The 14,492-nt window shown below is 39.1% G+C and overlaps 1 protein-coding gene across 3 annotated transcripts in view; it reads left to right on the forward strand.

The window, feature by feature from the left end:
• Positions 1-14,492, forward strand: part of ZMYM4 (zinc finger MYM-type containing 4) — a 54,810-nt gene that overhangs the window by 12,433 nt on the left and 27,885 nt on the right. For 2 of the 3 annotated variants that reach the window (XM_044997660.1, XM_044997661.1), the window contains exons 2-7: positions 5,380-5,422; positions 5,541-6,065; positions 7,794-7,861; positions 8,496-8,666; positions 12,625-12,703; positions 13,118-13,370. In XM_044997660.1, the coding sequence (XP_044853595.1) occupies positions 5,380-5,422; positions 5,541-6,065; positions 7,794-7,861; positions 8,496-8,666; positions 12,625-12,703; positions 13,118-13,370 (1,139 nt within the window). Of the gene's footprint in view, positions 1-5,227; positions 5,423-5,540; positions 6,066-7,793; positions 7,862-8,495; positions 8,667-12,624; positions 12,704-13,117; positions 13,371-14,492 lie in introns of those variants that run through there. The other variant, XM_044997659.1, reaches the window with a different exon arrangement.

Consider the following 14,492-nt stretch of genomic DNA (forward strand, 5'->3'; position numbering starts at 1 on the left):
TTGCATGTTTAAATAGCTTTACAGATATTAAGTGACCCTCACAACATCTTTGTGAAGTACTGGCATCCTCATGCTAGTCTGGGAAACTGAGGTGCAATGTTCAAATTAACTTTCTCCGGGTAATGCAGTGGGTCAGCAGTTGAGCCATGATGAGAATTCATGGACTCAGTTCCATACTTTGATCACTAAAACACAGTGCCAGCGATGTCAGGAGACCAAGCTTAGGGCAAAGTGAAGGCAGTGTTCAGAAGAATTGAAAGTGGTATGGACTAACAATTTTCTCATGTTGACTGGAGCTGTAGAAATTACAGTAGAGCTACCATGAAGTATTGTAGTAGGGGAGAGGATCAGAACAATGCCTTAAATATAACACATCATTTTTTCCAGTACAGGAAAAAGACTACATGCAGAAGCCCTCAATAAGGCCTGTGGTAGCTAGTGTGAGAGTATTATGATCCAATGGTAAGGAGTGTGTCACTTGTGCTGTCGTCCATTAAAACCTATGTGCTGTCAAGTCAGGACTACAAAGTGATGTAGTAATGTGAGTAGCAAGAGCACTCATTTATCTTATTTTATTGCTAATTTTTGCAGCCAGCTTCCTTAAAACTGCTTTGGGACAGTGCAGGTCAAGCAGCTTTTTATGGGGAAAAACTTTCCTCCCTCCTCCTCCTGTTTGTTAATTGCAGTTATTGTGAGTCTACTTACAATATCACACCAGAACGTCTGTTATGGCATTACATGGTAATTTATAAAAACCTTGCTATTTTAATTTCACTATATTACTCAATGCAACACCACTTTGGTTTTGGATATTGACTTTTTCTGTTTCCTATAAGATGGTGATGTTCTCATTATCCTAGTTTGTAGTAGTTGTGTACTGCTGCTTGTAATCAGTAGGATACTGTCCTGTGAGCAAATTGCTCTATACAGTTATGTAGTATTTTGTATATGAAAATAACCTCAACTCTGAAGCCAGCTCTTTGTCCCCATTATGCAACTATAGGAATATATTATTTTTCTCCTAAAATTTTCTAGAAATGTTTTTCTAAAGGATTGTGTACCACTCATCAGAGCTACACTGGTGGTAGATCAGATACTTGAAGGGTGAGCCTCCTAAGATTGCACTATGACAAGCAAAACATCTGCCTTTTTTGAAAAAGCAATAGCCAATCTGCAGACTTATGTTTTTAGGACTTGATGATGTGTGTTGCTCAGAACCCTCAACCTTCAAAGATTTTTGTGGGAGTTGGGGGTTCTCATCATGTCAAAGGGTTCTGCTCTTAGAAAATTAGGCAGTCTAGCTTCAACTTTGGAAGGTCAGAGGAGTTGGGAGGGGTGGCTGAAAAGGGAAAAAGGAGAATGCAGGTGTTGTACTTGCTAGGTAGTTATTCAGTGCAGCAAAAATGAAAGAGGTTGTCTTTATATACACATAGGAAGAGGTAGGTACCTCTTCTGGAGACAATCTGGGCAATTTGAGTCCCTACCTCCAAATGGCTCTTGGGGTCTGTTCCTTCAATGCAACAGTGTGATGGTAAAGAAGAGCAGGAGCTTAGATAGACTAAGGGATGTTGGATAGATTAAGAACCAGGGCTGCTCTCCAACAAGCAGGGGCCAAGCCATTATTAGGTGCTTCCTTGGAAGTTCAGTGGAAATTCCTGTTCAATATGCAGCAGTGTTTTTTGTTTAAACAATATTGGGATGCATAAGGAATGGGATGAAAAAATATGTTTAATATCGTTGTATAAGTCAAATATATATCCACACTTGGAATACTTTGTTCATTTCTGGGCACCTTCTAAAATGCCAGAACAGAATAAATAGAGGCCATTCAGAGATAAATGACATTTGTTTGGGGGCATGGAAAGACTTCCATGTGAGGAAATATTGGGACATCTTAGAGAGATGACAGTTAAGAGAGAGCATGATAGAAATATACAAAGTAAAGGTATAGAGAAGGCTAGTTGGGCATTCTTATTTACCCTTCTCATAATACAAGAATGGTGGGGGGACCCAAAGAAATTGAAAACAAATTCAAAACTGCTAAGATTATACATTTTGTTGTAACAAAAAATTAACACGTGGAACTTACTTCCAAGAGATAATATGGAGACTTAATAGGATTAAAAAATGGATTAGAAATGTATATGAGTAGTGAGAATATCCACAGTTATATTAGTTAGAAAAAATGGGATATAAACCCTCACTCTTCAGTGCATAATTAAACCACTGATTGAGAGGGGAAGTTTTCCCCAGTCCCAATAGGCTGGTCATTGAGTTGTCCATTTTGAGGATTTTTGCACCTGCATGTGAGGGTTTCGGTGGTGGCCAGCATCAGAAACTGGATACGGGACAAGGTGGACCAGTCATGTATTATAGTTCCTATGTTCTGAAGCTTTATAGTTGGCCTTGTTGGCAGTAGGCAGAGAAGCTTCTCCAACACATTTAGACTTGGTACCTCTGTTCCCAGTTCTTGCTTCTGCATTGGCCTAAGCCAGGGGTCGGCAACCTTTCAGAAGTGGTGTGCCGAATCTTCATTTATTCACTCTAATTTAAGGTTTCGTGTGCCAGTAATACATTTTAATGTTTTTAGAAGGTCTCTTTCTATAAGTCTGTAATATATAACTAAACTATTGTTGTATGTAAAGTAAATAAGGCTTTTAAAATGTTTTAAAAGCTTCATTTAAAATTAAATTAAAATGAAGAGCCCCCCAGACCGGTGGCCAGGACCTGGGCAGCGTGAGTGCCACTGAAAATCAGCTTGCGTCGCATGCCACCTTCGGCACCCGTGCCATAGGTTGCCTACCCCTGACCTAAGCAGTTACACTCCCGTATGTCTTTCCCAGGTCAATTACTCCTTGTTCCTGCTGTGGTTGAAGGCTCCTCCAAGTCTGCTAAGGGTCCCAAGAAGGGAACCTATCAAGAAGGATAATCAGTTCTAAGGTGGATTGTGTGATATACTGTATATAAAACTAGGGCCTTCAATGGTTGTCAGCAGAAGTAAAACAAAGTAGAAATAAAAACACACTAGTGATCTATTCATGTTTTCATGTATGCCTTGAATCTTTTAAAGAGAATAAATCCAAAAGTATCTAATAACACCCAAGGCAAACGTACACATCACCTCTCATTCTGACAGCTCCATAGAGGAAAGAGACAAGAAATCCAAAACAGGTTTTTCCTTCAAGAACAATCTGATGCTAGAAGATGTGGTAAACACTTTAAAGAGCCATTACAAGCTGTCTGGATTGCAAATATTTTTCAACCTGTTCAGAAAAATAACTTGATATTGTATGTTGGTGCCTAAGGTCCCATAGTGCTAGGTGCTGTACAAACATTGCTTACAATCTAAGTTGAACCTCTCATTTCCCTGAATGAAGCAGTTAGTTTATTGAAGGGGCAAAACCTACAGTGACAATTCACAGGATCTCTCACCTCCTATAAAGTGACAAAGGATTGTACAGTACTATGTCAAAGCGCCCAAGTTAGAGAGGTCCTCTACAGAATAAATATCCCTTTAACAGAGATTTGTTTTCCAAAAGACTTCAGTGATGGAAAAATTGATGTGTTCGTGAAGTGCAGCTTTCCAGCTTCAACATCCTCCATGTCGACTCTATTATCATCTGATTCCGTGTCAAATTGATCATGGCAAAGTTTTGAATTCCATAAAGGACACATCCTACAAATCTGCCATAAAACAAATATCTCTCTGGCCCCTTCTTCATCTCTAACACTTTATGGTTCTGAATCCCCTCCATGAAGCAGAAGTAATTAGGGTTCTAACACTCCAGCCTCCAGTAACTACAGGACTTCAGCATTTCGCCAGCACGTATGGGATCCAAAGAGGAGGAAAGATTCTGGGAGCTAGATTCTGAACACATGTAGGATGACTACCAAAGGCTATGGTGGATCCTAAAAATTAGTTCTCAGAGATGCTCAAGAGATCTCAAACGAGCCCAAGAATCACTTAAGATCTTAATGCAACTCAAGGAGGAGAATGAGTTTGATCTAATGCCTCATCTCCATTGGAAACTTAAAATGCCCCACTAGCAAGGTCTCTCTGGTATGTTCTTTGTCCTCATGAAGAAGAGTGAAAACATTGCTACTGGACTTGGATGTAGAACTGAACCTTGGTCCTTTTTTGTATCTCCAGGAGACTTCCAGTCTGGATACATACTGCACACTCTGGGGAAATGGAAGCAAGTGCCTACTGAGATTCTGCTACCAGGGACACTTCCAGTACTGCATCCTTCTCTCTTGAGTTCTCAGCATCTAGGAACCAGCGCTAGAAAGAGTTCTGGATTTATAGATCCTGATTTTATTCTCTCATTGATTTTACACTAATGTAACTCAGTTCACTTCAGTGGAAATACTCCTGATTTATACTAGTGTAATTGAGAAGAGAATTGGGCCCATAGACCAGCCTCAGATTTGCATCTCACCAGACATTGCCAAATTCATTGCTGCAGTAAGAAAGCTCAAACCTTCCAGGATCTACACATTACTTGTGCTCCAGATGAGGAAGGCAAAGATTATTCTAGCCTCGATGGGAAGTTTAACTTCTTTACCTCTTACAGTTGCCTTAAGAAAGCAGATATGACTTAAAACGGAAGCTTTACCATTTCCACTGAAAGGAAAGATATGTCACCAGAAGAAATAATAATAATTCTGTTGGACATTCTGGTTTCCTTGGTGCACGTTTTGGCTTTGAAAAGCCTCAAAGGATGCTATCAATGTTAACATCGATCAGGGAATGTTCCGTACAATACATAAACACAAGCACTTTTTAGTTCTGTGCCTTACTCTCATGCACTGTCAAAACTCATAGGAAGTAAGGTGTTACCATACTTTATATGTGCGTTATGGAAAAGGGAAGATTCCCTGGCAAATGGTAAGAGTAGCCATTGTGGTTATGCAGCCCATAAGGTCAATGGAAGTTCTGTGTGCTGGTGTTTCTATATTCGTAGTGTGCTGGTCACCTTAGTATTTGGGTATGACAAAGGCTAATTTGGTCTACATTAGGTCTTAGTTTCCCTTGGGTGGAATCCCTGAGCTTTATTTGTTTGAGTGTCTGGGATTTTGGGGGGGGGGGGGGGGGGAGAGGTAAAAAAATTTTTTTTGTTTGTTTTACCCTTTTTCTTAAGTGAGGTAGTATTCTAAACCTCCATGCTGTGCTCTTCTGTACACTACTAAAGCAGCTACAATAAATGTCACTTTGCAACTTCTAATGTAGTTACTTTATTCTGCAATATAATCCTAATTTACAAAATCTTGTATTGACAATTTTGGTAGTGGTGGGTGGTGAATTTTGTTGTAGGGTAAGTTACACCACAATACATGACACTTGCCATGGATAATCATGTAATGTTTTCCTTCTTACAGTTTGAAGACAAATCTAATGCAGTTTTTGACATTACAGAGAAATGTAAGTGCTTCTTTTATTTATATATGTATTTATGAGTAAGCTAAGGTTTAATGCTGTACGCATATTCTCTGTTAAATGGTGGTTTTTGAAGACCTGCACTCTTTTTCCTTATTCATAGGTGGTGATATTCTGGATGCAGAAATGTCTGAGGACGCGGATCACAATTTAATACCTACCCTTGAAAGCATATCCTATGAAATGCAGAATCGAACAGGATCTGAAAACTCACTGCTTGATGAAGATGATTATTTTCTGAACTCGGGGGATCTTGCAGGGATTCCAGTTGTTGGGAGTGACAATGAGGACGATCAGAATTTTACTTCAAAAGACAGTCTCCCGTCTACGATTCACACTGAAGATAACCTGGAGGATGGAAAGAGAGTTACAGAACATGAATTGGACAGTGAAAAAGAATTGCAAATACAAAATGCAATCCAAAAGGACATCACTTCGTCATGTGATCAGGGCCCTATATTTAAACCCATTCGGAAGGATTTTAGCATAGCAAGAGATAATGGTAAAGAGACTTTTTCAACAAAAGAGAAAAGCAGAGAAGGACCTTTCCAAGAACGTGAAAAACGTTTGGAAAAAATTCCTAAAGAGTTGGATTCCAGATTGAAAAGCAGTTTCCTTGATAAAGCAGGTAACAGTTTAACCCACAGAAATAACAGCTCAGGAGAGGAGGAAAAAGAGAACTAGATACAGACCACTCATAGAGTTAGTTAGGTAACCCATTATCTTGGGGAGGGTAATGTGTCCACCTGAATGCAGGGAAAGCATTTTGCATTGAACCCTAAAATATGACAAATGCATATTATAGAAATTATATATATAGGCTCTTCTGAAAATTCTAGCCTTTAGGCTTTGGGTGCTTGACTCCCTTAGCCTTCTCTGAATATCTCAACCTAAACCCTGTTATTGTGGCTTTATTAAGTGAGCTCAATGTCACCTTAAGCTTTCTTACTGTGATTTTCATCATGTTCTTTGCAGTCTCTTTATACTTCCATTCTTCTCTTCCATGATTTTTGTCTTTAAAAGTTTGTCAGTAATGCACTGATGCTTCTGTGAAATGCATGCTATTAATATGTGTGCCCTTCAAGGAATGTGCCTTTCAGAGTGGCATTGGGGGAAGGTTTATTAAAGCTACACTAGTGCCTCCAAGTAGTCGGTTAGAGAGCAGCTTGGAGACACACTCTCTACTGGGACAAGGAATTTGCTTCTCGGACTCTCTCTCCAGCCATCATGGACAGGGCCAAAGGGATGCCTGGGGGTCCTCTCCTCAGTCAAGGGAGCCTGGAAGTGGCCTAGTGATCCTGCTACCCATGCACCTATTTCAAACTTCCAAGGCTCTGGAAGCCTCAGTACAATGTGGGATGCAAAGCTTGACAGTAACAAAACAAGCTGAATTAACATATGATCTAATCATGTTCAGAAATCTCCGGGGATGGGGAGAAAGTAGGCTGTAGGGGTGGCCCTGGAACGAGAGGTTTCTGTTTGCTGCCTCTTAGTGTTCTGCACAACTTACAGCTCAGGTATTTACTGCTGTGCATACCCAATCCTGCATTTTCAAAGGCTTGTAACTCTACAAGAATTTTAAAATCAGTGTTTTACAATCTCAGTTTATGTTTGAATCTCAGCACATGTAAAGGGAGCAACACAAGGGCAATTTTTAAAGAGATAAAAGTGAATGGGATTTTTTTCTCCAGACCACGTCACCATTAGGCAGAGACCAAGCACAAAATATTTCTGCCCCAGAGGGGCATATTTTGGAAAATTATGATGAGTTTAAAGTTGAACTCTCAAACTGTTTTTGCAACCTTGAGTAAAGTGGCCACTTAACTGTGACAGCTATAATAAATGTTAACAAACTTGCTTTGTTACTTATGTAACAAATGCAGTATCTTTGAACATTTTAAGAAGAGCATGCACACTATACATCTCTTCGTGTATTAGCTGCTAGTACTTATGGAGTGAGGGAGGGGGCAGAAAAGCAAGAAATAGATGAGTCTTTGCTTCCTTGTTTTGAAAAAATCAATAGCCAGATATAAATGTAAATGCAGAAACATGGCAGGATCCTCAAAGTTTATTGAGATGCAGATAACCCACAGGGTGGGGTATCTGCTTCAGAATTTTATGACCATTTCACCGATGTCGGGAAATAAATTGTCTAATAGAAGAACAAAAATCTTAATTCTGTTTGAGCATTGTATTTTACCTGCTTTGGGAAGGAAGAGGAGGAGAAGTTTGAATAGAATACATAGGAGATACTCAGATACTATGCTGATGGACATTGGTATAAGACCCTAGGCAGATTTGAAGAAGTTTTGTCTAAGAACTGTATTAACTTTTATTTAATATACATTTTCCCCAGTTACTAATCAAGTAGAAGAAACGTTACGGACACAGTTAGCACCACAGATTCCAGAAACTAACTTCAGGGTAAGTTATGGAACTCTCAGGTGGTTTTTTTTTATATTGCAAAATGTGTTTGTTTTGGGTATTTGAAAATAACTGCAGTTTGTCTCTGCATACATTTTTACTACTTTGAAAGCTCAAATGCAGATTATTTTAATTTTGCCCACCCTCTTTGGATGGGGGCCCTTGATAGTAAAGTTGCTGTACACATCATTTAGAGACCAACTACTAGCTTTTTGGTGAGCTCTTCTGCGGTGTCCCTAGCCTGTTTGCCAGAAGCTGGGAATGGGCGGCAGGGGATGGATCACTTGACGATTACCTGTTCTGTTCATTCTCTCTGGGGCACCTGGCATTGGCCACTGTTAGAGGACAGCGTACTGGACTAGATGGACCTTTGGTCTGACCGATTATTGCCGTTCTTACATGGGAGAAACTACTTAATAGATGAAATCCTGACCCTACTGAAGTCTGTGGGAGTTTTACCATTGACTTCAGTGAGGCCATGATTTCATCCTAGATTTGTAGAGCCTACTGTTTTTAAGTGTCTGTTGCTTTGTTTACAAGAGCCAGAGCATTTGAAGAGGGGAAGGTAATAGTTACAGACAGGAAATGGTCAAGTGGATATTATGTAATTCTTTTTCATATTATTGTGCCTCAGGAGCCTAGCTACCTGTTTGCTAGCAAGGAATCCATTGGTCAGGAGCTGGGGAATTCCTTTGCCTCAAATATTAGAATTAAGGAAGAGCCTTTGGATGATGAATATGATAAAGCTATGGCACCACAGCAGGGACTGTTAGATAAAATTAAAGATGAACCTGATAACTCTGAGGTAAGTCTGCCATTGCTTTTTATATTCTGGTTTCTTACATCTAGTCCTATAAACTGGATATGAATTAAATCTTGCACTTGGTTGTTGGTTGAAGCTTCAACCATACAGGCAGTACAGCTTAGTGATTCTCGATCTTTTACCAGCCCCAATCCAAAACCAAACAACCCTTTTTCCTCCCATGACCTCATATCTCAGAATGTTTCATACTGTTTGTTAGATAAAAACCAAAATGCTGTAATACATAATTTTTTAAAAACAGCACTCATATAAGTTTATGATGTCATTTGTGGCTAAAGTAGACACTTCGGTCCAGCCCATGGCTATGTCATGTTTAAAAAAATCTAAAGTATAATTAATAGTTTTTATTGACTATTTTGTGAATTGTCACACCGTAGCAGTATATAAAAATAGACTACATCTGCTGTTTGCATCCTAAAGGTTACCTTCACAAGCATAAGGGCTAGAAACAATTTTTGGAAATAAAGCTTAGGAAATGTCTACACAGGGATAAAAAAACATGTGGGTGGCCCAGATCAGCTGGCTCAGGCTTGCAGGGCCCGACCCCAAACATCTACATAGCAGTATTTTCAGGCCCAGAGCCTGAGTCCCATGAACCCAAGTCAGCTGCTTTGGGCCAGCTGCAGCTGTGCCACGGGTCTTTTATCCCTGTGTAGACGTACCCGAACAGGCCTCGATTCACAAAAGCAATTAATCACATGCTTAACTCCCATTGACTTGACTTCAGTTATAGGAACACTTAAGTGTATGCTTAAATGCTTTCTTGAATTCTTGAGCTTTATAGAAATTTTTGTGACCATACAGAAAAAAGTTTAATGATTCTAAGGTTGAGAACCATTGGTCTAATGCAGTGGTGCCCAACCGACGGCCAGCTGGCCATACATGGCCCACCAGAGCATTTCATAAGGCCTGCAGCCTGCTTCAGCATAATATACTAATGGCTGATTCATTAGTGTTTTGTCATCATGTTTACATCATTTTAGATTACACAAATGTATAAATAGGTTGTTTCTATATAGAGTATTGTCTATCTAAATACATACAAAACAAACTGAACTTAAAATATAAATCAATACAGGTGAGTTTAAATCTTATTAAAATATGTAGAATATGTTTGGCCTCCCACACAAGGTTGTGCTTAGGTTTATATGGCCCTCTTGTATAAGAAGTTGGGCACCACTGGGCTAGTGGATTGAATGTGGTGGCAGGGAGGTGTGGGCAGGATTTTAAAAGTTCTAACCTATCTTTGTCACTTGATTGTTTTGTGGCCTTAAGCAAATCATTTGATTTGACAATGCCTCAGTCTTCCTTATTCCTAATATGGGTATAATCTCATCCTCATAGGGTATTATGATGGTTAATTAGTGTTTGCCTAAGGCTTTTAAAAATAAAGTGTGTGTGTGTATATATGTAGGTAAGAGGAGAATAAAGTTAGGATTTGTAAATACTGACAGTATTGCCACTGCTGCCTGTGTTTCGGTGTCTTTGTTTAGTGGTGGGGTTTGTTTTGTTCTGTTTTTTGTATTCCTGTACCTTTTTGTACTCTTTCTTCTGTGTCTGCCCCTTTTAGTCTTTGAAAATCTTTATAAACTTGCACTATGGTGCCTTCTGGGTCCAAGTAAACAAAGATGTTATTCATAGATAAATGTAAAGAAAAAGTTTCCTGTGTACTGGTTAACGCTGGAAATATCATTTGTAACAACTATTTATTCAAATTTCACCTCCCTTGATTTGGGCAAAGTTCATGAATATTTTGTGAATTTTTTTCTCTCACGGGTATATATTATTCCAAATTATTTGACAAAATATTTCATGAATTTTGTTTACCCTAGGGCTTGCTAGTTGGTATCTGTGTCAGAGTTTGGTTGGAGAATACAACATTGATTTTTTTTGTTTGTTTTATTTATTTTGTTCACTGTAATTAAACATTCATTCCTGTATGTAATAATTTGCAGATTCTTATTTCAGGCTGCATGGGTTTGGCTATGAAAGCAGAACTTAATGCAGGATATCCTTATGCTTATCAAAAGTCATATTAATGAATGTCTGTGAAGACTTGGAAACTTAAATATATGAAGTTTAAATTCTTAGACACACAAATCCCTTGGGTAAAAGAACCCTATAGTAATCATCTTTATTTGTTACTGAGGAGAAATATCGAAGCTGGTGAGGATTTTCTTTAATTTGGCTGTTAAATTGGGAATGTTTTTTCTCCAACCTGAAATACACAACACACTTTGCTGCAAGTGATTTTTAAGGCTGATGCTTTCTAGTTTTCAGCTCCATTGTATTGCTTTGAAATTTTGCTCTCTAAGGACCCAATCATGCATAATGGACATCAGGGTGTGATCCTATTCCCATTACCAACAGTGCCTGCAGCTAACACTATAATTAAAGTTGTTAAAACATCTGTTTACAGTTGATTTGTAAACTTTAAAAGTAACAGTGTTTTTCAGTTGTTTTAAAGTTTTTTATAGTAAAAAAAATGCTCAGTTCTGGTGCACACAGATAAAATTTCACTTTTAAAAGAGGAGAAACTTTAAATGTTGCAGTCCATCAGTTCCCAAAGGGGACTAGTATCCCTGGGTGTTCTTGTGGGAAATTCTAAGAGATGTAACTCAGTTTTCTTAGGGCATGTCTACACTGCTACTTTGTCGCCAAAACTTTTGTCTTTCACAGGTACTTAAAAGCCGCCGCCGCCACCTTCCCCCCCCCCCCCCGCACGAAAGACAAAAGTTTTGCTGATGCAAGCAGCAGCATGAACGCGGCTTTATCGGCAGGAGCATTCTCCTGCCAACAAAGCTTATGCCGCTTGCGGGGCTGGAAGTATTTTGTCAGCAAAAGTGCTGACAAAATACCAATAGAGTGTTCACACACGCTGACTTTTAGCGAAACAGCCTTGTCGCTAAAAGCTGCGTAGTGTAGACAAGCCCTTAGGAAAGAAGTTTGGAATTTTCCTCCAGCCCCAATAGAAATATAAAGCTTTACATTATACACAGTAGGTGGATTTTACTGCCCCCACATGCCTGGAAATAGGATAAACTTTTTCTGCCTTGTAGATTCCATTGTAGAACATTCAGAGGGTAGCCATGTTAGTCTGTATCCACAAAAAACAAAGAGGAGTCCGGTGGCACCTTAAGGACTAACCAATTTATTAGCTCATGCCTAAATAAATTGGTTAGTCTTTAAGGTGCCACCGGACTCCTCGTTGTTGTTATAGAACATTGAATGTATTGTGTGTTTTGAAAATTGTTTAAACATTTATATAGTTCCATGAAACTCTTTTTTTAAACTTTAGAATCTGCATATAGAATGTGCCTTGCTTCTGGGTGGTGGCCGCTGTTTAGTTTAAATGTGTGGAGAGAGCAAGTAGGGGAGCATGGTTTGAATAGAAGACAGGAACACTTCATTCTAGTTCTGACACCTACTCCCTTTATGGACATGAGGAAGTCATTTAATCTCTGTTTTCTCATATGTAAATTGAGGATTATACTTGCCTCTATTTTATAAGGCAAGGGCAAGAACAATAAGTTGCAACGTGCTCTGTAGATGAAAAGCTCTCTAATAACCGCTAATAATTTGGGGAGAAGCATGGAGATATGTTTTAAGGCTTGGCCCTCAAAGTGTCTTGAAAATATAACCAAGAAAGGGAACATATAATTCGTGCTATGAAATCTCCACACACCACTACACAGTTTGCATACACCAATGTGAGCTTTGTGAATGCAGTGGGTTTATGTATGGTTTTTGTATGCAACAATGTCTGGTAAGTCTCTGGCCCTTGATTTTTGACATAGAAGTTTATGAAGAGTTCTCATTTTTTGGTTTCTTGAACCTTGTATTCAGTAGCACATTATGAAGGAATTGATGTCATTTCATTCGTTTTAATGTCACTTTTAGTTAGGTTTGTTTATTTGGTCTCCTTTTTTCCTTTGTTCAGGAGTATGGCCAGCAGCCAAAAACTCAGGAAGGGGAGCTGAAGATCAGTGCTGTATTTTCAGTCAGTGGCAGTCCTCTTGGTAAGGAACAAGACCGACCAAGTTTAATTAAATCTTCCACATGTTTCCACTTCAAAAAATGACCCCATGGGTTAGCATGCTTTTCGTTTGCTATCTGACTGCAGCAGAAATGAAGTCTGGTTCAGCTTCTGGACACTCTTCAGTTGGAGACCTACAAACACTTGTATTTCAGAACCCAAGAGAGAATTAAATCTGAAAGGGATGTAAAAGTATGTATTTAGTTATAACAATGGGTGGAATTTGCTCCTGTGCAGAAGGCCAGCACAGGGCGCATATATATGAATGTATGGACAAAGCTTGGGCATTACTGAAGTCCTAGTTAGTCCCTCAAATGCAGAGGCTGGCCTTCTGCACAGGGTGAATTTCACCCAGTACATATTGGCTGTTAACATACATTTCCTCTTGTTTTTCTAGCTCCACAGTTGACATCAGGTTTCCAGCCGGCTGTGGCATCCTCTGGCATGAGTAAAATGCTGCCTTCAGTTCCAACCACAGCCATTCGGGTTTCCTGTTCTGGCTGTAAAAAAATCCTCCAGAAGGGACAAACGGCGTACCAGAGGAAAGGCTCTACTCAGCTCTTCTGCTCCACACTGTGCCTCACTGGATACACGGTTCCAGCTTCTCGTCCACCAGCTTCTACAAAGAAGACGTGCTCAAGCTGCTCAAAGTAAAGCAGTGTTCTAGCTAGTTCTAGTAATAACTAACATTCAGATGAATAATCAAAGGCTTTGTTTGTGAAGAAAAGTTAGCTTGTTAGGGATCGTTATTTTGCATTCTCTCCTCCTCCCCACCCCCCCTCCTGGACCCACTTTTATCACCAGTCTTTCCTTTCAGAAATACATTTCATTCTCTGCCTCTGCTGATTTAGCTGTCTGCAAATCGTAGTGTGAACTTGGTTTTCCGTCACTGCAAATGGGCTGTTGTATGCAACTACATATATATATTTTTAAAACGCTTACCCTGATATGCACACCTTCTTTTTTTCCAGTTAAAATCAACAGGAAATAAAAGTTTGCCTCTCAAAAGGTACTTGGTCCCCTTCCCCCATTCTTAAAATAATCATATACAAAATTAGACTTACTCTTCTTTAAGTTTTAAATATATTTTGAGAATACATTTAACAGATGCTCTTCAACTTAAAACAATTAAATTACTAAAGTCAATGAAGTAAAATCAAGTTTTAGTAGTTGAATGTAATTGATAGATTGTATTTAATGAGATTCCCTACAAATTCTAGCTCTCTAAGCTATTTATCAAACTTAGCAATAGGGGTAGTCTCTCCACTTTGCAAGGTTAGGTTTTGTCCATTAAGTTTTTGACCAAAGAAGCCACCTGAGAGCATGCTGGTGGCACTTCGTTATATAATATCTAACCCTTGCTGAGCTGAAGAGATGAAATTATTGAGCATGAAATAAGTTTCTGGTTTAGGGGGATGTCAGGACTTAAATCAGATGCTCACAACTCCTGTCAAGTATGGAAAAAGAAACTTTGCCCTTTATAGGCATAATTTGAAAAGCCTGTTCTGAATAAGAAAGTAGCATTGAACCAGGATTTGTTGTCTACTGCTGCAGAAGCAGTTTTAATTCCTATAGACCATATCTTCTTTTGTGTCCTTATCTCCAAACTAAACCAAGAGAAATGTTGGGTGTAGCTGTTCCAGCTTTCATCAATATCTAATATATACCATAATCTGAGGCAAAGAATAGCCTCTGAGCCTAACTGTGGCTGGATCTGATTATCAGGGAGAGTTATTCATATGTGGTATTTTTAGTTACGAAAGTCACTTTGC

This window comes from Mauremys mutica, chromosome 23 (assembly GCF_020497125.1).
Source record: "Mauremys mutica isolate MM-2020 ecotype Southern chromosome 23, ASM2049712v1, whole genome shotgun sequence".
Lineage (NCBI taxonomy): Eukaryota > Metazoa > Chordata > Testudines > Geoemydidae > Mauremys > Mauremys mutica.